This window comes from Budorcas taxicolor, chromosome 23, assembly GCF_023091745.1.
Source record: "Budorcas taxicolor isolate Tak-1 chromosome 23, Takin1.1, whole genome shotgun sequence".
NCBI lineage: Eukaryota > Metazoa > Chordata > Mammalia > Artiodactyla > Bovidae > Budorcas > Budorcas taxicolor.
The window spans coordinates 39,259,651-39,282,647 of NC_068932.1; the positions used below are offsets into that span (position 1 = coordinate 39,259,651).

Below are 22,997 nucleotides of genomic sequence, written 5' to 3' on the forward strand. Positions count from 1 at the left end.
TTCACTGAGCACTTACTGCTCTGCTACTATTAATGTTTTTGTTGTATCCAAATGATTTTTTGATAGTTAGCTGTACTTCGTAGCCACATTTTAAAGAAAGATACAATAGTATGAGTCTATACATTAAAAATAACACCAGGATGGTATGAATGTTTTATTCTATTTATTCAGATATAGCAGTTCATAAAGCTGTCTCTCAAGTGGTACTTTACTTTGAAAAAGTCTGAAAACATTTCATGAAGAGTCCTAAATTGTACATGCGTATGCTTCCTTTTCTCTGCAGTATATGTTTTATACTATGATTTCCTGGCTTATCTGCAGTTAATCTACCAATGCATTCATTTTAGCTGAAAAAATTAGGTGTGATGCCCCCGGAGCAGCCATTACCAGTGAAATGCAATCGGATTTATCAGATAATGTGGGCCAACAATGGTGACTCCATTAGCAGACAGTATGCTGGGACAGCTGCTCTGAAGGTAAGTATCTGTAGCCAGCATCTGTGGGTCATTCTGTGGGACACAGAGTGTGGTTTAAAACCAACTTGGCTTTTGAGAGAAAAGCATGTGGGTGGTAGGTCTACGTAGTTGACTCTGGAATGTTTGGGTAAGGCAGGGGTCACACTTCCAAATTCCTGCAGGTGCCAAGTTGTGTGACTTGAACTGGCCACTCATTAGCTTAAAAGAAGAGATGGGCAATGTGTACCTGAGAAAGAGCATATGATGACTCACTCAGGAAGGTGCTGTTCTGCTACTTCTAATGGGGCTAGAGGCCCAGGGTTGCTAGAGCTCTCAGTTTTCAAGGGAGTTTGGAAATCTAGAATTTTATATGTAATAGTTGGTTTTTAAAACTTTATACAGACAAAATAAAATGTGTCAGTTGGTGGGATTTGGATCCCTAGTATAATTTGCCTCCTCTAAATTTGAATCCCAGCCCTGCCTCTTACTAGCTCTGTGACTGTGGGCAAGTCACTTAAATTCTCTGTGTCTGTCTCTTCATTTATAAAACAGAAATAATTCTAGGCCCACTTCAAAAAAAGTGGTGTGGGATTATATGAGCTAATACGTTAGATCTTAGATCGTTCCCTGACACACAGTAAATGGTGAAGAAATGTTTTATTATCTTTCTGTGATTGTTTTACATAAAGTCTTTTGAGGATCCTACCAAGCTGATCTTCACAGAATTTAATGTAAATGTAAAATACAGTCACTGGTTACTAGATACTCCCTCTCTTGGCAATAGGAAGTGGTTGAATTAGTTTAAATTAGGTTTATAGTTATTTTTCTTCAAGGTAAATAGTTTACCCCAGAATATTTGTCATAACAAATCCTGAATAAAATCCTAAAGACTCCACCAGAAAACTGTTAGAACTAATAAATTAATTCAGTGAGGGTGCAGGACACAATATCAACCTATGAAAATTGGTTATTTCTATATACTAATATAGAAAAATATACTAATATAATTTTCCAGTACTCTTGCCTGGAAAATCCTACGGACAGAGGAGCCTGGTAGGCTGCAGTCCATGGGGTCGCTACTAGTCGGACACGACTGAGCGACTTCACTTTCACTTTTCACTTTCATGCATTGGAGGAGGAAATAGCAACCCACTCCAGTGTTCTTGCCTGGAGAATCCCAGGGACGGGGGAGCCTGGTGGGCTGCCGTCTATGGGGTCGCACAGAGTCGGACACAACTGAAGTGACTTAGCAGCAGCAGCAGCATATACTAATAGGGATTATCTAAAAAAGAAATAAAACAATCCCATTTATAATAGCATCAAAAATAGTAAAATACTAAGGAATAAATTTAAACAGGAAGGTAAGAAATCTGTACACTATAAACTAAGACATTGATAAAAGAAACTGAAAGAACAAATAAGTGGAAGATAGCACAGGTTTATGGCTTAGAAAAATTAGTATTAAAATACTACCCAAAGCCATCTTCAGATTCAGTGTAATCTCTATCAAAATTCCATTGGCATTTTCTACTAGAATAGAAAAAACAGTCCTAAAATTCATTTGGAAACACAAGAGACCCCTAACAGTCAAAGCAATCTTGAGAAAGAACAAAACTGGATGCATCCTACTTCTGATTTCAAACTATATTGCAAAGTTGTAGTAATCAACACAGTATGGTACTGGCATAAAAACAGGCACAAAGACCAATGGAATAGAACTAAGAGCCCAGAAATAAACCCACATGTGTACAGTCAACTAATAATTTGACAAGGGAGTCAAGAATAGTCAATAGGGAAATGATAGTCTCTTCACTAAATGGTGTTGTGAAACTAAAATATTTACATGCAAAATAATTAAACTGGACACCATTCATGAAAATTGAATTGAGATAGGTTAAAGACTTAAATATAAGACCTGAAACTTTACTCCTTCAAGAAAACATAGGGAAACATTTCATGACATTGGTTTTAGCAATAATTTTTTTGACTGACACCAAAAGCACAAGAAGGAAAGTAAAAATAAACAAGTGGGACAACATCAAACAAAAAATGTTTTGCATAGCAAAATAAGTAATCAACAGAATGAAAAGACAACTCATGGAATGGGAGAAAATATTTGCAAACCATATGTCTGAGAAAGGGTTAATATCCAAAATATGTAAAGAAGTAATGCCACTCAATAGCAAAAACAAAACAAAACAAAACTGATTTTAAAATGGGCAAAGGATTTGAACATTTTTCCAAAGAAGATGTACAAATGGCCAGCAGGTACATAAAAAGGTGCTCAATGTCAGTAATCCTCAGGGAAATGCAAATCAAAACCACAATGAGCTGTCACCTGTTGGGATGGCTGTTATCTAAAAGGCAAGAGATAACAAGGTGGGCAGAAAAGCTCACCCCTGTACATTGTCGATGGGAATGTGAATTGGCATAGCCATTATGGGAAATGGTAAGGAAATTCCTCAAAACATTAAAAACGGAACTACCATACGATCCAGCAACCCTATTTTATAAATATATATCCAGAGAAAATGACATCAATATCTGGAAGAAATACCTGTACTCTTGTGTTCATTGTAGCACTATTCACAGTAGTCAAGATCCGGGAAGAACCTAAGCATCTGATGCTGAATGAATGGCTAAAGAATATGTTGACAAGGGAAGCAGCCATACAAAATTTTATATATATATATATATAATGGAATATTCAGCCATAAAAGGAAGAAAGTCCTGGGATTTCTCTGGTGGTCCAGTGGTAGGGAATCTGCTTGCCAGTGCAAAGCATACAAGTTTGATCCTGGTCCAAGAAGATCCCACATGCCAAAGAAGAACCAAGCCCGTTTGCCACAACTCCAGAGCCCACTCGGTAGAGCCTGTGAATCGCATCTACTGAAGCCCAGGTGCCTAGAGCCCATGCTCCACAACAAGAGAAGCCACTGCAACGGGAAGCCTGCACACAGCAGTGTAGACCTAGTGCAGCCAAAAATAAATAAGTAAATAGTTTATTTATTTAAAAGAAGGAAATCCTGACATTTTTAGCAACATGGATGAATCTTGAGGGTATTATGTTAAGTGAAAAAGTGAAATCAGACAAACAGAAAGACAAGTCAGTAATGCAGGATCTCTGAACTTCCCTGGTGGTCCAGTGGTTGAGAATCTGCCTGCCAGTCAGTGCAGGGGACATGGGTTCAATTCTTGGTCCGGGAAAATCCCACAGGCCATGAAGCATCTAAGCCCGAGTGCATCAACTACTGACACTGGCCCCTAGATCCCATGCTCTACAAGAGAAGCCTGTGCACAGAAACTAAAGAAAGCCTGCGCGCAGCGGCGAAGACGCAGCACAGCCAAAATAAACAAACAGAATGCATGATCTCACTTGTGTGTGGAATTTTAAAAAGTCAGACTCACAGAAACACTGCGACTGGTGGTTACCAGAGGATGGGGTAAATGGGGAGAGACTGGTCAGAGTACAAACTTTCACTTATAAGTTCTGGGGATCTAAAGTACAGCATGGTGACTAAGATTAACAATACTATATACACACAAAAAATATCATATTGTACACCTTAAACTTATGCAGGGGTACTTTTTAATTATACAAAGCTGGACAAAGAGGAATACTTTTTTCCTTTGATATTAAAATTCTTTGGATGCAACATTCATGTCTCTCTTTTCCATAATAGATTCCTGTTGCTAAATTAATATTTTCTGTGAATGACCTAACTAATTGGCAACATGTTCTTCCTAAATTGTCAATTTTAGGACAGGGCCTATTTCTAAGATTGCCTTGAATGGAAATAGTGGGGTTGGGATGGGGGAAAAAAGAGACTGTGCTTTCCCTACCTCTCTAGGGACTTGCTCTGACATCTTTGTTGTGAAAACCAAGAGAAACAAAACAATTAAATCTTCATTGGATCATTCTACAGGGATTGTAATGTGCAGCAAGGTATGGAAACCTTTGCTCTGTCTGTATATACACACAACCACATACACAGGTTAAATATGGTTGTAATACGCTCTAGGGAACTGTCCACATTTTCCACATCAGATATTTGTGTGTTTTGAATATCATACCAGTTGAAGGCTTGAAAATCTTTTTGTTTTGTTATATATAAGTTTTGACCTATAAGTTCTAGATATTCTACAGACTGCCAAGAATGGCTTTACCTTAAAGCACCATCTAACTGTGAAGGTGGATAACACCAATAGCATGTTTAGTTATTTGACATGCTTGGATCTGAGTCAAATACTAGTAGATATTTTAATTACATTATTTGGAAATTGTAAAAGCCTGTAGAATTGCAGTATCAAAAACACACATTGACTTCAGGAATATTTTTGTGTTTGCATAAATTGTCAAAGTGACTTTTTTCTTGACAGGGTGACTTTACAAGGACAGGAGAAAGGAAGTTAGCAGGAGTTATGAAAGATGGTGTTAACTCAGCAAATAGGTATTACCTGAATCGATTTAAGGATGCTTACAGGCAAGCTGTTATAGGTAAGGAACACAACTGTCTTTCTTTAAAATTTGTTATACTTTCTGTGACTAACATTTTACAGTAACCAACTTCATTAACGTAATCCATATGTTTTATAATACACTTGTGTTTCTCCATTGAACATCTTACCCAATAAATCAAATTTTTACAAGATTAGAATCTGGACAGATTTTTTAGGCTGGAGTGGCAAAAGAAACTGCTCATTTCCTTACATATTTGTCAGTTTGTTATTCATGTAACAGAAGGCAAGGTTGAGGCTCCTGGATTATGGAATATGGTGCCCTAAAACCTCATCAAGTAAAAACTCAATATTCTGTTTTCCTATTACTCAAGCCTGAGAGATAAAACAAAATGATTTTCTTTCTTTGTCTGATGTTTATCATGTGTTCTTGCTGTGGACAAATACACTATCCTTCCTTATAAGCATGATTTAACAGGGTGTTAGGATATCAGACTATCCTAACCAATTCTTATCATTATTTAAGAGAAAAAATGGAGGGTGAATTGCCCAGTGGAATTCATGCCACAGCATATTTTTTTTTAATGTGACTTTAATTTCCATGAAAGTATTACCTTTTAGGATTAAAGTAAATGTAGAGTATTCTGGATTAGAACCAAACATAATAGCTTGACATATGGTCTCTAGGAATATTTTTAAAATCCTATTTTTTTAACCTAATTATTTATTATATATGAAATAGTAGGGCCTACACATAGGCAATTTAGGAATTTGAGAAGTCTGATGTAATTAAGTTTGGTTCATTTGCCACAGATATGGTATGTACTGATAGGAAAATTGGATTTTAGCAGTTTTTTAAAGGAGAAATTGATACATTTTTTTTCTAGCAATTCAGTTAGGTCACTGAGGACCCAGATTCTGTTCCTTTCTCATTTTGACCATGAAAAATATCAGCTTCATCGTAACCCTGAAGCTCAATCTCTTCCAAGTTTGAGAGAGACGGGCTAGTAGCAGTCTGGGCTCACTGCTTCTCCATAAAAGGCCAGTGGTTGGCAATTCTCTCCCAGAAGTCTTACTGTCCCAAACGCGTGTAAGGAGTGGGATTACAATGATTTTGTTACTAAGGCTTGAGCTGCATCCTACACCAGGAAGACGTTAACTTGTCTATTCAGTTCCTTTGCTCAATTTAAAATTGGCTTATTTGTCTTTTTATTATTGAGTTGTAGGAATTCTTTTATCATTGATAATAATTAGTAATAATTCTTTTATTATTGAGTTGTAAGGCTTTCCTAGTAGCTCAGTTGGTAAAGAATCTGCCTGCAATGCAAGAGACCTGGGTTCGATCCCTGGGTCGGGAAGATCCTCTGGAGAAGGAAATGGCAACCCAGTACAGTTTTCTTGCCTGGAGAATCCCATAGACAGAGGAGCCTGACGAGCTACAGTCCCTGGGATTGCAAAGAGTCAGACATGACTGCAACTAACTTTCACTTTCAGGAATTCTTTATATATTCTTGGATACAGTTCCCTTATAGATGATTTTTTAAATATTCACTTCTACTCTGTGGGTTGCCTTTTAACTTTCATGGCATTTTCCTTTGAAACACAAAAGTTTCTAATTTTGATGGTGTCCAGTTTGTCTTTTTGTTGCTTGTGACTTTAGTTTCATATGAAAAAAAAACCCTATGCCTAGTCCAAGGTCACAAAGATTTATGCCTGTTTTTTAAAATGAGAATCTTATTGTTTTAGGTCTTGTATTCACTTTCGCTTTTGAAAAATGTATTAGTAAACTAAGAAGATGATAGATATCAATACTTTCTACTCTAGATTTGATGCAAGGCATCCCAGTGACAGAAGATCTTTATTCCATATTTACCAAGGAAAAAGAGCATGAAGCTTTGCATAAGGAAAATCAGAGAAGCCACCAGGAACTAATTAGCCAGCTCTTACAGAGTTACATGAAGTTACTGCTGCCTGATAATGAGAAGTTCCATGGTGGCTGGGCCCTTATTGACTGTGACCCCAGGTAAGTTGGAGTTGTGTCCTAGTGACTAATGTGCTTAAATTTTGGATGTTAAGCTGTGCTAATTATTGCTAGCAGTTGTCCATAAGGCTGTGGGCATGGATGCAAAGTGCATGGCAGTTCTCAAATACATGGCTGGTACTAAGGCAAGCTGACAAGGCACTCAACTTCAGCTGTAAAATTAAAGGCGCACGAAAAAACTCAGTAATGAGGTAAAATAGGATAATGTCATATCTGATTTTTTAAAAAGCCAAATTGTGAAACTACAATACAAAGCTTGTTTCATGGGTCCTCCCCTGCCCCCAGCCCCAGCTCATGCCCCAGAAGCTAGGTTTATTGTGTTAATGCACAGAACCGCGTGCACCAGGAGGTTTAATGATGCTCGTTACTTTGATGGGTTGTTAAGTGGTCCTGGTCTTTCATAAAATAAATAGGCCAACTAATACTCTACATTCTTTTTAAAACAAAAACCATCCACTTTCAAGTGGTTCTTTAAAATATCAGCTGAATGGCAGGATCCAAATTTATCCACCAGATTGCTTGCTTTCAGGCTAAAATCTAAAATTATAATTTTCAATATTATGAATCAGAAATACTTCAGAAAATTATAAACCAAGCTTTGAGAGTAAAAGAGTCTATTTAGATTTTATCTTTTTTTACATTTTGTATGTTTTTTAATAAAAGGGGCATAAAACAAGCTTGCAAGAACAATAGAATGCAAGGGAGTATTTACAGATATGACAATGAATAAAAAATGATACTGACCGTAGGTTCATAAGGAGTCCTTCCATGCCTTCAAGTTCATGGATTATTTCGCTTTGATAGTCAGTACTGTGGCTCAGAGGTTAAAGCATCTGCCTGAAATGTGAGAGACCTGGGTTCAATCCCTGGGTCGGGAAGATCCCCTGGAGAAGGAAATGGCAACCCACTCCAGTATTCTTGCCTGGTGAATTCCATGGACGGAGGAGTTTGGTGGGCTACAGTCCATGGGTCGCAAAGAGTCAGACATGACTGAGCGACTTCACTTTCACTTTCACTGTATATATGGATGCAATTTTTGGACTCTTAAAGAGATGAGGTTTTCTGCCCATTTGAATTTCCAAAGTTAACTATATGTCTCCATCTTTTTTGTTGTTGTTGTCGGATGTTTATTAGGCTGCCTTGGGCTTTAGTTGCCACGCATGGGTTCTTCATGTCACATGGGAGCTTTTGTTGTAGCACGTGGACTCCCTAGTTGTAGAGTGAGGGCTTAGTTGCCTGACCAGGGATCGAACCCATATTCTCCATAGTGCAGAGTGGATTTGTAACCACTAGACCACCAGGGAAGTCCCTATATTGCCATCATGATTAGACAGTTCTTTAAGAACTGTCCTTCTTATGAGAGATACTTTGTGGTTATCATCCTTTCTATTACTGCTAAAATTTCTTTAAGTTTGCTACTTATATCATTTGCAAGACTTAAAGATTTTCTAGATGGTGGATAGTTTTCCTTTTCTGTTGAAGGGAGATGTTTGGAAACCTGCCCTTGGGCTATCTGAGGTTGCTAGAGAGCCTTTGTATATATAGTCTGTCTAATGAGACAGAGATGTAGACCCAGAACAGGTGGCCCTTGGTTGAGGACAGCAAGAGTATCTCTGGGAGTGGCTTTGCAGGCTCAGATCCTGGACAGCGTGTGGTGGCCTCAGTCCCTCAGGCTTGGGGGTGCAGCAGTTTGCACCTGTCTGCCTCCAGCTGCATGTATACTTTTTAAAAACGTGTGTGTGTGTGAAGTTGCTTCAGTCATGTCTGACTCTGCGACCCCGTGGGACTGTAGCTTGCCAGGCTCTTCTGTCCATGGGATTCTCCAGGCAAGAATACTAGGGTGGCTTGCCATGCCCTCCTCCAGGGGATCTTCCTGACCCAGGGATCGAACTCATGTCTCTTATGTCTCCTGCAGTGGCAGGGGGTTCTTTACCACTGCTGCCACCCAGAAAGCCCCAAAATACCTTTATTGAGATGTAATTCATATAGCATACATTTCATCCATTTTAAGTATATAATTGGGTGGTCTTTAGAATATGCTCAGTATTGTAAGACCATCATTTTGGTCAGTTTTAAAACATTTTTATCACCACAAAGAGAATCCTTGTACTCCATCCCCACCCTCATCCCCTAAGCAACCACTAATCTACTTTTCTCTCTCTGGATATGTGAATTCTGGACACTTCATATAAACATAATCATTAATATGTGGCCTTTGTGACTGGCTTCTTCACTTAATATAATGTTTCATGGTTCATGGGTGTTGTACCATGTAGCAGAACTTCATTCCTTTTCATGGCTGAATAGTATTTCATTGTATGGATAGACCATGTTTTCTTTTTTTACTCTTCTTTTGGGCATTTATGTTTCCACCTTCTGGCTCTTCTGTTGCAAACAGTGATGTTGTGAATACTTATAAACAAGTTTTTGTTTGAACACCTGTTTTTCTTCAGGATATATACCTAGGAGAGGAGATTGCCAGGCTACTATGCTTAACTTTTAAGACACCACCAAACTATTTTCTTTGGTGGCTGCACCAGTTTACATTTCCACGAGTAATGTGGAAGGGTTCCAGTTTTTCCATGTCCTCACCCACACATTTTTTTTTTTCCTTTTTTCCCCCATGTTTTTTTTTTTTTATTGTAGTCATCCTAGTGGATGTGAAGTACTGTCACATTGCGGTTTTGATTTGCATTTCCCTCATGACAAATGATGTTGAAGATTTTTTCTTGGGTTTGTTGGATATTTGTATGTCTTCCTCAGAAAAATGTCTATTCAAATCCTTTGCTCATTTAAAAACTGGGTTGTTTTGTTGCTGTTGAGTTGGGCCACATGTTTTTGTCAATAAAACTTTATAGGAACGGAGCTGGGATTAGTGGGGCAAGCGAGACAGGGTTGGACAGGTTGCAGAGTCGGATCCTATCTTTATCTGAAATGTCGGATGTTTTGTTTATCATCGTATGTTTGCATTAATTTTGATTTTTTAAAAATACTGCATTAAAAACTTTCGTTGATGTCAGGTTTTTTTTTGGCACCCCCATAAATTTTGTGCCAGAAACCAGCGCCTCACTGACTTCACTGCAGTTATGGTCCTGTTTAATTTTAAACATATGGCAGAAAAACAGTTACGGCAAGCCGTTTACAAATGCTTGGTCCTGCGCAGGCAGCAAGAATGGCTGCCCTTCCCTTTTCCTTTATCTCCTAGGGCTCCAGTTGGAACTGTCCAGCCACCTGGAGCCCACCCTCGGGCCTTTTTATGTTAAACCCCCGAGCACAGCTCAGTTAATTCCCCGCAGACAGCCGCTGGCGTACACAGATCAGACCTCCTGGTTGTCCCGCGGCCACTGCTGCCGCAGGGAGAGCTGACTCGAGTGACAGCCCAAAAGCGTCAGGTGGTGCACTTGTGGCTGAAGGAGGAATATTTAATGTGACAGGAAATCGGGGGATCGTCCAGGTGCCCTTCAGCATCTGCCCACTCTTTATTTGGTCCAACTCGTTCTCGCTTTTTCTTACACCGAGAGCAGCTGACTACTGGTACTCGTACTAGTGGACTCACGAGGCGCGCGGCAGTGCAGGGAGGCGCTTAGTCACCGTGCCGCAGGCCCCCGCCAGTGGCTCTCTGGGCAGGAGGGACGGCTCTTCACCAAGGTGTTTTTGCATGCACTCTCCCTGGACCCCGGCCGGGGCCTGAGCCTACCTCAGCACCCTCCTCTGGACGTAGGCGGTGCTGGACGGGCTGCGCCTGCGCACTGGGCGCGCACCGCGGCGAGCGTGGGCGGCGGAAGTGCGCCGTGTTTGGGGGCGGGACTTGGCGCGGCAGCGCTGCAGTTGCCGCAGTGGCTGCAGGCGTGAGGTCTGGCACAGGTGGCTCTGACTGAGCTTCGACTACTTGACGGACGGACTGACGGACTGACTGACCGACCAGATGCCGCGCTCCCACCGGCCTCCTCCAACCGCTCAGCGGCAGGCGAATGCCACAGGCAATGCCGCCGGCAACGCGGCCGAGCCCAAGCCCGAAGGCGGCAGCCTGGCGACCACTTTCAAGATTTTTCTCCTTTTTGCAGGACTGATGGTTAAAGTTCCTGTGGGGTTGTATTTTTCCTGCAAATTGCTGCTCTTCCAAAGCCTCCTGTTAATGTCCCCCGATGACAGTGGCTTTTACGCCACCATTGTCGCGGTGGTGGGGCTGCATGTGGTGCTGGCGGTGTTTGTGTTCATCGTGTGGAAGGAGGGCATGCCTGACTGGCGGGAAGAGAAAAACGAGTAGCGCAGCCCTTCCCTCCGAGCTGCAGCCGAGGGCGGGGGTGCACCAAAAGGGGTTTTCTTTCGTCTGTGTGTTTTTTTTTTTTAAATGGGGGTTAGGTTTTGTTTATTTCTGTTTAAGTGGGGCAGAGGGTGGTGGGGAGGGAAATTAAGTATTCACTGCAGCTTATACTTAAGTAAAACTGCGGGTGGGGGGAGGGCTGACTTCTTTCTCCATTGCCTGTGACGTGCCAAGTGCTTTTTCTTTCTAGACGTAATACTTTTGACTTGAGATCGTGTTTGACCAATGTAAATATTCGTGTCAAAATAGAAGCTATGATAAAGTAGCACTACTTAGTAGGTGTAGAAATTTTTTTCATATTAAACTACGTGTCGTGACGTAATTTTTATGGCTTGGCTCAAGCGACAGTTGTAAGAGCGCAGGTAAGCTCCAATGCGCAAAACTAAATTGTATGTTACGGTGTTCGTCTACGTTATCTCGGTGAGGCTGCCAAGATTGTAGAATAGATGGTTTTCTCTTTCCAGTTGGTTGGTTGGTTAGTTATTGCTCGTATTTTGGATCAATCTGTGTATTAATTGGGTTCTGACTTCTTCAATCTAATTAGTTGTATTTGGGGGCATGTTTTTGGTGAAAATTGAGGTCAGTTTGTTATTTTAGATTAAAATTGTTCCAGTTATGGTGCAACAAGATGCCCCTGATGTAAAATACTGCAATTTAAGATCTTGGTGAAATTTTCTCTGCAGTACCTGTTAAACAATGACCTCATTCTTAGGCAGATTATGTACGTGACTTTACTTAAATTCCATCTACTAGTCATTTTTCCCCCTATTGTTTTCAGTAGCATTTGGTCAGTTTTTGCCAATAGCTGTGAAATTCTAAGGTTTTTCTATTCTAAGATAGAAATATCTACTCCATCAGTGGAATTTTGAGAACCAATATGTGTGCAGATTAATTTTCATCTTTTGATTGGAAAGCTGTTTTAATAGTAGATGAATATTTGATTAAAAGGTTGAGTTCAGATTCTGCCCATGCTACCTGTTGAGTATTTTTGGATTTCATAAGTTGACCTTTTTAAAAAAAGTATTTGGTTTAATGGTTCATCAGTACTCGGTTTCTAACCCTTACACTGATATTTGACTTTAGAGTGGAGATAAAATACAGCAAAGTGGACTTAGAATAAGGAAATGTTTACTTATTCTCTAAAAGCTGTGTAAATTAATCTGTAGTTAAAAAAAGCAAAATAGTTTGGGCTTGGTTCCATTTTTACACATAAATGTTATATTTACGTAAGTCTTTCAAAGGATACATTCTGCATGAGTATAAACATACGGTAAACGTGCAGTGTAACTTGAAGATTAGGTAATGTGAGATGATCTAGGTAATTTCTTTTCTCAGCCTGCTATTTTCTTTACAATCCTTACCCCCCTCCACCATCATGCAGTTCCCTCTCCTCCCCATGTGCTATTATCCTATTTTCCCTGAACCCTCCCTTCTCCTTGGCTGCTCCTCAGCTCCAGTCCTCTCCTCCACCTACCCCACCTTCCTGTGTTCCTGGTTTGGTTTTGTTTCTTTTAATCTCCAAATGGATAGACTGTGTACATTTAACTTCAGAAGTAGGACTGATTGATTACTTGATTTTTTCTCCCCACCCTAGCCCCCACCAATCTTTTATCATAAGGGGATCTGCTATAGAAAAAATGTAGATGAAAATGAAAATATTTAATTCCTTGTGTCATGTTTGTTTAGCCTCATTGATGCTACTCACAGAGATGTGGATGTGCTGTTACTGCTTTCTAACTCTGCATACTACGTGGCCTAGTAAGTTGCTTATTGATTTAAAGCTTTTACTCTTTTAATGTGAGTAAATATCCTTTTTAGATTCTGTAACACAAAAGTTAAGAATCTAGTTTTGCTATATATTTCAAGAACTTTCACTGAACCCCTTTATCTTACATAATTGTTACATCACTCTTTTATCAATTTGAAGATGTGATTTTAGTGTCATTTGTAATCTGTATTTTTATAATAGTGTTCGAGTATTTGATAGTATCTCCTGTAGATCTCATGTTATGATGTATTCTACATATTTTTATTGTAATTGACCATATACCATGATTTTTTATTACGATACCATAGTTAAATGTTTCCCCATTGTTAGGCATTAACATACTTGTATCTTTTTTGCTATGAGGAATGAGACAGCTGTGTGCAGATAATTGTGTATGTGTACACATGCACTTCTCTGATTATAAGGATATGATGAATTACGACTTTTTATGCCTTAGAAATGACAGCCAGTTAACAATGCTACTAGCATAAATGCAAGAACTTCCTCATAGCGTTAACCAGAATTATTTTTTTAAAATACACAGTCACTTTCTTTTTGGTCTGGTATGAACTGTCATTTTTCAGTCCTTGGCCAAAAGGTGCCTATTGGCATTGATCATTTTTTATTTTGGATATCAGATTTATCTGCCAAATCAGGAATACGTAGCTTCAGTATGTGTTTTGCTTTCCTTTTAGGTTAAGTTTTAGGCTTGTTGGTTTCGTTTTTGTAAGAGCTTTTGTAAAACTGAATTTAACTTTCCTTTAATTTCCTTTAGTGTAAGATCTATAAACTAATTTTCATTTAGCTATTGAACTATATATATATATATAAAATTTCATCTAATTTTTAAAATATTTAACTCTTTACCCCAGAATGTATTGTGTTGTGGAAGACTTTCCCTGCATAATGGTTCTTGCTATTATGCCTCAGCTGACCAGCCAAATATGCTTTTGATTTTAATCCTCTTCTTACTCCCTTTCCCTTTGTCTAGTTATGATGATGAAGTTGACAAAGTAAACCAGTATCAACGACTAAGTCTTGAAGACCTGGAAAAAATAGAAATAGGTAAATTTTTAAGATACTAACCAGGTCCTAGAAAGCAAATACTGTTTCTTCCAAGAGTGGGTTGTTATTTAAGCAACTGGTATAACATCTTACTGGAATCAGAAAGGAGTAGTCTAAGTAGTCCATTTCTTAAGATTCCCTTCTATATTTTAGAGATGAGTGGTGGATATAGTCATTAATTGTTTCTTTCATTACTTGTCCTGTGAAGATTGAGCCTGGGGTCTAGAAAGTTTAAATATTTGAGACGGAAGAATTTTTATTTATAGTCTTATTAGACCAAGTCATCATAAGCGTGTGTGCTTATTCAGATGAAAAAAAGTGCTAAATGATTGATGAATCAATCATCAATATTTTGAAGTATTTTGGATAATATCAAAATCTCAGTATTTTGAAGATACAGAAGAAAGATAATGTTATGTGAAAGATTAACATATATTCATTTGGGTCGTTAGGTCCTGAACCCACTCTTTTTGGTAAGCCTAAGTTCTCCTGCATGCGACTGCACTACAGATATAAAGAAGCAAGTGGCTATTTCCACACACTGAGAGCTGTAATGCGCAACCCGGAAGAGGATGGGAAAGGTAAGAGAGGTGAAAGTATTCAGTTACAGCTTATCTGCTTTTATAAGCCCAAGTGCAGCTCGGGACCGCACATACCATTATACAAGTGAGTGATCAGGAAAAATACCTTTGTGATTTGAGATCTTGAAATAGCAACTTTGTTCCCAGCAGTGCAGGGACACAAATTGATTAGATAGTTTGGGCAAGGAAATATATTATGGGAATTCTCAGTGTGCTTGGGCATTTGAGTGTGATGGCTTTTCGTACTACATATGTGTCTCATGGGTAATAGGAACAACGCCTGTCTTGTTTGTGCCTGTTGTCTCAGCATCTGGCACAGTGTTTGGACAGATTAGAGTTTCCGAATAAACTTTTAATTCCAATTGATTTGGTTCTTTTGTTGTTCATTTAGTTTTCTGTTAACATTTTAGAACATTTTGAATTAGGGGAGTGAAGTAGTATGTTTTTGTAAATTATAACAAGCTTTTATTATAAGATTAAAAATCCCATTTTGAGTTCTGAGTTAGAACTGCTAGTTTTTAAATGTTTTTGATAAAGTGGCAAGCAATTACATTTGGGTTTCAGATACCCTTCAGTGCATTGCGGAGATGCTGCAGATCACCAAGCAAGCCATGGGATTAGATGTACCTATAATAGAGAAAAAGCTTGAGAGGTAAGTATACCGCTTTGCACAGAAGTGTCTTTATTCTACAGAGAAAATTAAAGTTTTACTTCTTTTAAAGTATCTGCAAAAAGAAGAGAATTCACATTATAATACTGTGTTGATTAATTTAGAGGGGGAAGGATCATATCATCATGGATCAAAAAGTAATAATTTTGTTTAAATTATGGCCACAAGTGATGATATGTTTTAAAACTCCTGAGAGGGAGCATTCAAATTTAAATAACGTTTTAGAGAAAATAACCAGCCAGTATATTTTAAACACTAGGTTAATTTGGGAAAAGAAAGCCTATAAACAAATTATTTTATATTTTAAATTTGTGGTTTTTCCATCTAATAAGCAGGTTTTAAAGTCCAAATTCCACTAGAAAAGAGGACCATCTGGTCATCTAGATAAAAATTTTCAGTCTTCTGTTAGAAATAATTATTTCAGTAGCTTTTAAAAAAAGCAGTACTGTATTCAATAACTCTTTTAACATAATTTTTATGAAATATTCTCATGACCAGTGATCCTGTATGACCAAGTGTTGAACACGTGTACTGAGATGTGCGGTAAATAGGACTGCCTTTTTTCTCATTTTTAGCAACCCGGAGGGCTGGCTAAGGAGAAAACACAAATTATTTATGTTAAACGTCCGAAGTCTTCTCAAATAAATTCAGATAACCCACAGGAAGCATAAGGAAATGGAGCTCCTTCCCCTCTTCTCTGCCTGAATTCAACCAAAGTGCAATGTGTATAGACCAGCTTTAGTTAAAATGCTGTAAATATCCATTTATAGTCAGTGTCTCCTTTGCTGGTGGTTTAGATCGTGGATGTAGTGGATCTGTGCTCCCCCAGATTGTAGTGAGTCACCACATATGGCTGTTTTGAAATGTGAATAGTTCGAATTTGGGGGTGAGGTTTTTGGGGAAACAGATTCTCAGAATAATGCAAAACCAGAGGTTAAGGCTTCCATTAGGCTTCCCTGCCTCCCCTCCTGCCTCCTCTCCTCTCTGAATGCCAGGGAGAACAGTTGAAGGAAGCGTGCCATCACAAGTGATGATGAGTTGTAAAGACAAAAGGTCTGGTCCAAGAGAACATAACTCATCTAATTACAGTGAAGGGCTTCAGGAGGTGGGATAAAGATACTGTGGAGGTAGTGTTCCTCCGGGGTGGTTCTTCAATACCCGATGTGGGCGGCTTGAGAGAGAAAACCGCTCACTCAGGAGATGTCTGTGGCCTGCTTGCTGGACCTGGGGTTAAAGTCACATAGCGTGGCACCTCTTCCCTCTCAATGCCTGCAGGTGACTCATCAGTGTCACTTAACAAAGGCCTCTGCTGCCCTGTTATGTATAAAATACTTGTTCATTGGTTGTTTCAAAGACTTAAGTTTGAGAAAGATGAAGATATCTGATCAATCATCTCTTAATACTAATTATGTGTTGAAATGACAAATTTTTGTATATAAAATTGTATTTAGCCCACATGTTTGTATTGGACATTAATGCTCTAGCATCAAGTCAAAGGAGTTATGTAGATTTGTCATTAAGCAGTATACTACTTTTAAGGAATTGAGGTCAACTTGAGTTTTCACTTACATTAATAATTGGAACTGTCATATTGGATTCCATGGGAAATTAACTTTTTTCTTTTCTAATCTGTAGGAAGAGCAGTAAACCTCATGAAGACATCATTGGCATCAGATCTCAAAACCAAGGCTCTCTGGCCCAGGGAAAAAAATTTTTAATGAGCAAATTTTCATCTCTAAATCAAAAAGTGAAACAGACCAAATCCAATGTAAACATTGGCAATCTACGAAAGCTAGGAAACTTCACAAAACCTGAAATGAAAGTTAACTTCCTAAAACCGAACTTAAAAGTAAACCTTTGGAAATCAGATAGTAGTCTTGAAACCATGGAAAACACAAGTGTGATGGAAAATAAAGCCCAGGCAGAGTCAGAAGGGGAAATCTCTTCAGATAATGACTCGTATCACTCTGATGAATTTCTTACAAATTCCAAGTCTGATGAAGACAGGCAGCTAACTAACTCTTTAGAGAATGTAGGGCCAATAGACTATGTTCTTCCTAGTTGTGGTATTATTGCTTCAGCACCTCGGTTAGGCAGTCGATCCCAGTCTGTTAGCAGCACTGATATCAGCATTCACGTTCCTTCAGAGGTTACTATTGCTCATGACAGTGGGCTTGGAAAAGGCCACGAATCGTCTTTGAAGAAAAGTCCTTCTGCTGACAACATAAACACATTGACTGGCTTTGCTAAGCCTGTGGATATTTACTGCCACAGATTTGTTCAAGATGCACAAAACAAAATGACCCAGCCATCAGAAACCAGCCCTGTTTCTCAGCAGGCTAGTGAGGAAGGAAATCAAATGACCAATCAAGTTTCTAGTGAAGAAACTCAGTTTGAATCGACGGAACAGCTACCTTCTCGACCTTGTCAATTAGACGTGTCTTTTCCTGAAGCAGGCCCACAGTTTTTGTCAGTTGAACCAGTGCATTCAGTTGTATCTCAAAAGACCCCCGGCTCTGAATCTGGCACGCTTGAACTTGAGAGAGGGCTTCATGTAACTCCTTCTCCTTCAGAGAGCTGTAGCAGCAGAGCAGTCTCTCCTTTTGCAAAGATTCGAAGTTCTATGGTCCAGGTTGCTAACATTACCCAGGCTGGGTTAACCCAGGGGATAAACTTTGCAGTGGCAAAGGTTCAGAAGAGCCCTGCAGATCCTGAAGTAGTTAATGAAGTCCAGCAAAATGAACTTAAAAATATGTTTACACAATGCCAGACACGAATAATTCAGATTTAGTTTTTAGTCACATAGAATCCTGTGGCTTTTATTTAAGTCCCTCAAAAAAAGGTGTCACAGAGTGTGTGACACAGATCTAGGGATCACAAATTCTAATTACGTTAATTTGGAAAGGTTTTAAAAGACTGAACCTGAGCAGATTTCCAAATCTGAGAGCTAGGACAATGGAAGTGCATCATCCTAGAATAGTACCTAAGTAGCTTATACACTACAGAGCAGTTTGTCTCTTCACAAGTAATTCAGGAATAGATTACTTTGGGACATAATAATATGAAAACTTTTGGAGTGGGGTGGGTGGGTAGTAGAATGTATGAAGTAGACTCAAAGAGTGGATGGACATGGATCTTTCGATGAGTAGCATTGTTCATAATTGTTACTGTTCTGTCAGCTCATTTCTGTGTGTTAACCTCTACAAGTTAAATTCTTAGTTTAGTGACTAGTGTGGAGAAACATTTTAATGTAAAAACTATTGGTTTAATTTTTGATGGCTTAACCATTCCCTACAGAGTTAGGGCTAATGGCACTGGAATCAAGGAATGTATGCCCATTTGATTCTAATTTTCCCCACATTCTACTTAAATAAATTTAAAATATACCTACCTTTTACACCCCAAAGTCTAAGAGCATTAAGACCTGTCTGCCATGAAACCTGAGATATCAAATGTGATTACCAGCACCTATTAATTTTGTTCTCTCTTCAGAAATGTTAAAAATATACACATTGGATACTAGTAAAGCTTGAAAGAAGTTTTCAAGTTGTAACTTTGCAAGGTGCAGTCCACAGTATCTTGTATAGGCTCTCAAAACTGCTGAAAATTTTAGCCTGAAGCACGACTGTAACGTCGACCACATGGAACCAGGGCCTTGTCTGTAAGCCCATACAGTAAGAAAGTTGCACATCTTATTCCAAACAAGTATTGGTTTGTCTGGTATCTTTAGAGCCTTACTCTGTTGAAGTGATTCTCAGCTAAACATTATGTCTGCTGTAACTTTGATAAGTATTTCCACTTTTGTTATTTATTAGTGGTATCTTTTTTTGAAGTGTCAGATGTGACTATTTAAAATAAAATGTCATAATTTAAAGTGACAATGTGTATGAGAATTACTTGAATAACATTGAAGATAAGGATTTGATTTAAGTCAGACTGACGAATTCAGAAGCAGAGCTTAGTAAGTTAGCTATAACTGAAACTCTTGGTCCCAGCCTTTCCAAATACTTCATTCTTAAAGTGTTATGATTTTAAAAACTAAACATCAAAACTGAACATGTACTCCTTACCATCTTTTTTTGAAACTATTAAGTGTCCTACAACATGAGAGAAAATAAGGTCAGGTGATAAAAATGTATTTTAAGCTCCAAGGAAATTAATTCCACAGAGATTTTTGAAAACTAAAATGAAAGAGGTGATGTTTAAATCCAGTGAGGGTAATACAGATGCCTATTCATTTTCCCAGTATTTCAAATCGGGTTACTATTGCATTAGATCAACATATTGTTCCCATGGAGAAAAGGACTTCTGAAGCCCAGAGTACCAATCTCTTACCTGAGTGGGCCCTCAGAGGAGGGACACCATGCTGTATCATCTCATACTGAAGTTTATCTCTGGTAATGATTTTCCACACAGAAGATCACGTGGGGTGAGTCTCATAATTCATGAAAAACAGCCCAAAGTACTAGTAATTTGGTAAGTTTTATTTATTTGAAAGAGGGTTTTCCTTTCAAGGAAACTTTTCTGTAAGACCAGGCAAATTATGTACTTCTCTTTGGTAAATTACAATCCACATTGGCACAGTAAACACACAGTAACTAATCTACTCTGTTGAAGTTTATTCTCACAAATCCAGCTGAGCCTTTGTTTTATTTCTAAAAGTTAAAGGAAAGTCTAGTCTACCAGTTATAAAAATGAAAACCAGTTAGAATTCTAAGTATAAACAGATTATTTACATTAGTTTATAAAAATAGATTTGAGTTTAGGAAAAGTTAAAGAACTAGTAATTTCCACTTCAGTTCATGAGGCATAGTAGATTGCTCCATTTTCAAGGCTGACCCTGTTTTCTTAGTTTAGGCCTCGGGGCCAGGGGGATGCCAAATTTAAGTAATCATTTAACTGATCTCTAACGTTTCTACCTTATTGACTGAAGAAACTAATTTTTATATGTAACCAGTGGTAGTGTAAAAAAGTAATGTTCTAACCTTTCCAAAGATTCTCGATGCCACAGTTATACTACTATGCTGTATCAATTTGCTTTCTAGCTAAGGATAATATTTTTGTTCCTTTAAAAATTTGTTAAAACTGTACTTTGGTGATAACCTACCTACATACAATTTTATCAGGGCATTCTTGGACTAGCAGATAATGTTAGTTGATCTAATACATCTGGAACTAATGGATAAACATAAGTTCAAAATGCAAGGTAATCATCAAAGCAACTAAATGACATTTATTAGGAAAAGAATAAAAACCAATTTTTTTCTGAAGAAGGCATTTTTTTAAAAAGTTAAATTATTTTATTCTCTTCCTCTTTGGGCAAAACAACTTCACAGGGCAGGCAGCATTCCCTTTAAGTGAGTCCCATAAACAGTGGTTCCCAAATGCACTGGAGTGAAACGAGAAAAATAAGGACAATATAGCGGGTTGTTTTTTTTTTCCTTCCAAAAAAGCTACATTTATTCCATTTAAAGGACTCTCTCTTGTTCTGAGACTGTTCTTTTATGGGGAAAAAAAAGGTGATAATACAGTGACTTCTTTCAGATTACTTGGCAAAATAAATTGGCAACTCTCAATCCCCCACAATTTTTGTGGAAATATTACTGGTCCATGAAACCCAAAAGTCTGGGAACCACTGCCATTTAAAGACTTGCTTTGCATGTTGTTAACAACTATTAAATAAATGGAAAAAAGAGGTGGTCCAATGTCTGGGAAATGATACTACATATATGAATTAATGGCAAGTATGCTCCATTCCCCAAACTTGGACCACTATACATATTCAGACCCACTGTTCATTGGAGAGACAAAAATCTGAAGTGAACAATTCCTTTGACTTTGGAATTGTAACAGTTTTCTTCAAATGATGCTCACATTTCTTATTTCAACAGAGTCTGGCCTATGACTTAGCTGAAGCTAAGGAAACTAAGGAAATGGTATATCAGCAACATTATCAATATTAAATTTTTAATATCAAATACATTTTTGTACATTGTTACTAATTTATATAATTATAAAACAAAATTCAAAAGCTCCATAAAATCAGTAAGGTAAAAGCCCTTACTGAATATTATATAAACTTTAGATGTTACCAGGCTTGATTTCAGGAAAAGTCATCAGTTTCTTTGATACAAATTATCTACAAAACAATTGATATAAATGATATTTGAATTTTACAATAATGTGGCTAGAATTTGCCCATTACTCTTTATAGATATCAGACCTTTAAAGTTCATTTCCATTGACACATTTCTGCTGTTGAAGCCTGGCTCTTCTTAAAGACTCCAGCTGCTTGGCTCTTAGCCATCGTTCTCTTGACAGCGTTGTCTGACCGGCACTGAGAGATAGAAACCTGGTTTGAAATACAGAAACAAATTAGACTCTAGACCTAGAAAAAGGCCTTTAAAAAAAAATTGGTTTAGAAGTTTTTAAAAAAATGTTGTGGGAGACAAGACCATCTGGCAGCTACCCAGCTCAACAGCCAAATTAAGACTTCTACAGAGGAATCCTTTCAGAGTCAGACTTGGAGGGTGATTCCCTCTTTGAGTGGGGCTTCCTTGGTGGCCTAGATGGTAAAGAATCTGCCTGCAGTGCAGGAGACTGGGGTTCGATCCGGGGGTCAGGAAGATCCTCTGGAGAAGTGAGTGGCTACCCACTCCAGTATTCTTGACTGGAGAATTCCATGGATAGAGGAGCCTGGCGGGCTACAGTCCACAGGGTTGCAAAGAGTCGGACACAACTGCGTGACTAATATTTTCACTTTCTTCCCTTTGAGAGGAGAACAAGGAGCATGCCTTGTCCACTGAAGTGATCTCTGGCCAAATGTAATTCCCCCTCCGTGAGCCATTTCACCAGGGGGTTTTTAGAAGGGAACAGTTCATTTCCATTTTTGTAAGTCTGCCTCAGTTATCCTAAATAAGGAGAGTTAGCCACAGGTCGCTGAACAAGCAACGGTGGACAGGGACTGACTCACCGAGCTACGATGAGTAACTGGTGGAGATCGTCGGCAGTGATGCTCTGAGGATCATTCTTGCGCATCTCCACAAAGTCATCTTCAACTGCCTTTATCAAAACAGTAAATGAACTTTGAAGTTATTCCTTATGAGGAAATTATATTTGCATTTTGTAAGGAAAAGGATTCTTTACCAAGCTAAAGTAAGACGGTCCTTGCCCAATGTGAAAATGAGGTCAGCCCTGCACCTTGGACAAATGAGACAGTATGGGTAAAAGGTCCAAAACCAAACTTTACACCTAAATTATACCACTGAGGAGAGTACTGGAAACAAAATAACAAAACTCAACAGATACAAACCAGCAATTCTCATAGCAAAACATGATGCCTTTAAATATAGGGAAGAGAAATGTCAGCAAAATTGGCCAACTCAGGACCTCTGAAAACTCCCCCACCATTAAAGAAGAACAAGAACACTGGCAAAAATTATCACAATCAGCTCCTTTAATACTGGAAATTAACCAGACCCCTGAAACAAATCGGGGAGCATTTTCTCCAAGAAAGACAAAAGAACATTGTGCTTTGAGGTATTTAAATTTGGCCTATTCCCTTCCCCATCTCCAAGCAGCCGTGAAAATAGTCTGGCAACCACTGGAGAGGCTGGTGGGACTGGAGCTCTGTCA

The 22,997-nt window shown here is 38.6% G+C and overlaps 2 protein-coding genes across 3 annotated transcripts in view; one reads left to right on the top strand and one right to left on the bottom strand.

Moving 5' to 3' along the window:
- Window positions 1-18,330, top strand: part of INPP5F (inositol polyphosphate-5-phosphatase F) — a 90,692-nt gene extending 72,362 nt beyond the window's left edge. The window contains exons 13-20 of the mRNA XM_052660922.1: window positions 348-476; window positions 4,836-4,953; window positions 6,738-6,936; window positions 12,965-13,036; window positions 14,038-14,111; window positions 14,564-14,692; window positions 15,257-15,344; window positions 16,998-18,330. Coding sequence (XP_052516882.1) covers window positions 348-476; window positions 4,836-4,953; window positions 6,738-6,936; window positions 12,965-13,036; window positions 14,038-14,111; window positions 14,564-14,692; window positions 15,257-15,344; window positions 16,998-18,153 — 1,965 coding nt within the window. The 3' untranslated portion in view covers window positions 18,154-18,330. The remainder of the gene's footprint in view (window positions 1-347; window positions 477-4,835; window positions 4,954-6,737; window positions 6,937-12,964; window positions 13,037-14,037; window positions 14,112-14,563; window positions 14,693-15,256; window positions 15,345-16,997) is intronic.
- Window positions 18,331-19,843: 1,513 nt separating this feature from the next.
- Window positions 19,844-22,997, bottom strand: part of MCMBP (minichromosome maintenance complex binding protein) — a 37,486-nt gene continuing 34,332 nt past the window's right edge. For both annotated transcript variants that reach the window (XM_052660766.1, XM_052660765.1), the window contains exons 15-16: window positions 22,336-22,424; window positions 19,844-21,714 (exon numbers count right to left, since the gene is read on the bottom strand). In XM_052660766.1, coding sequence (XP_052516726.1) covers window positions 21,588-21,714; window positions 22,336-22,424 — 216 coding nt within the window. In that variant the 3' untranslated portion in view covers window positions 19,844-21,587. The remainder of the gene's footprint in view (window positions 21,715-22,335; window positions 22,425-22,997) is intronic.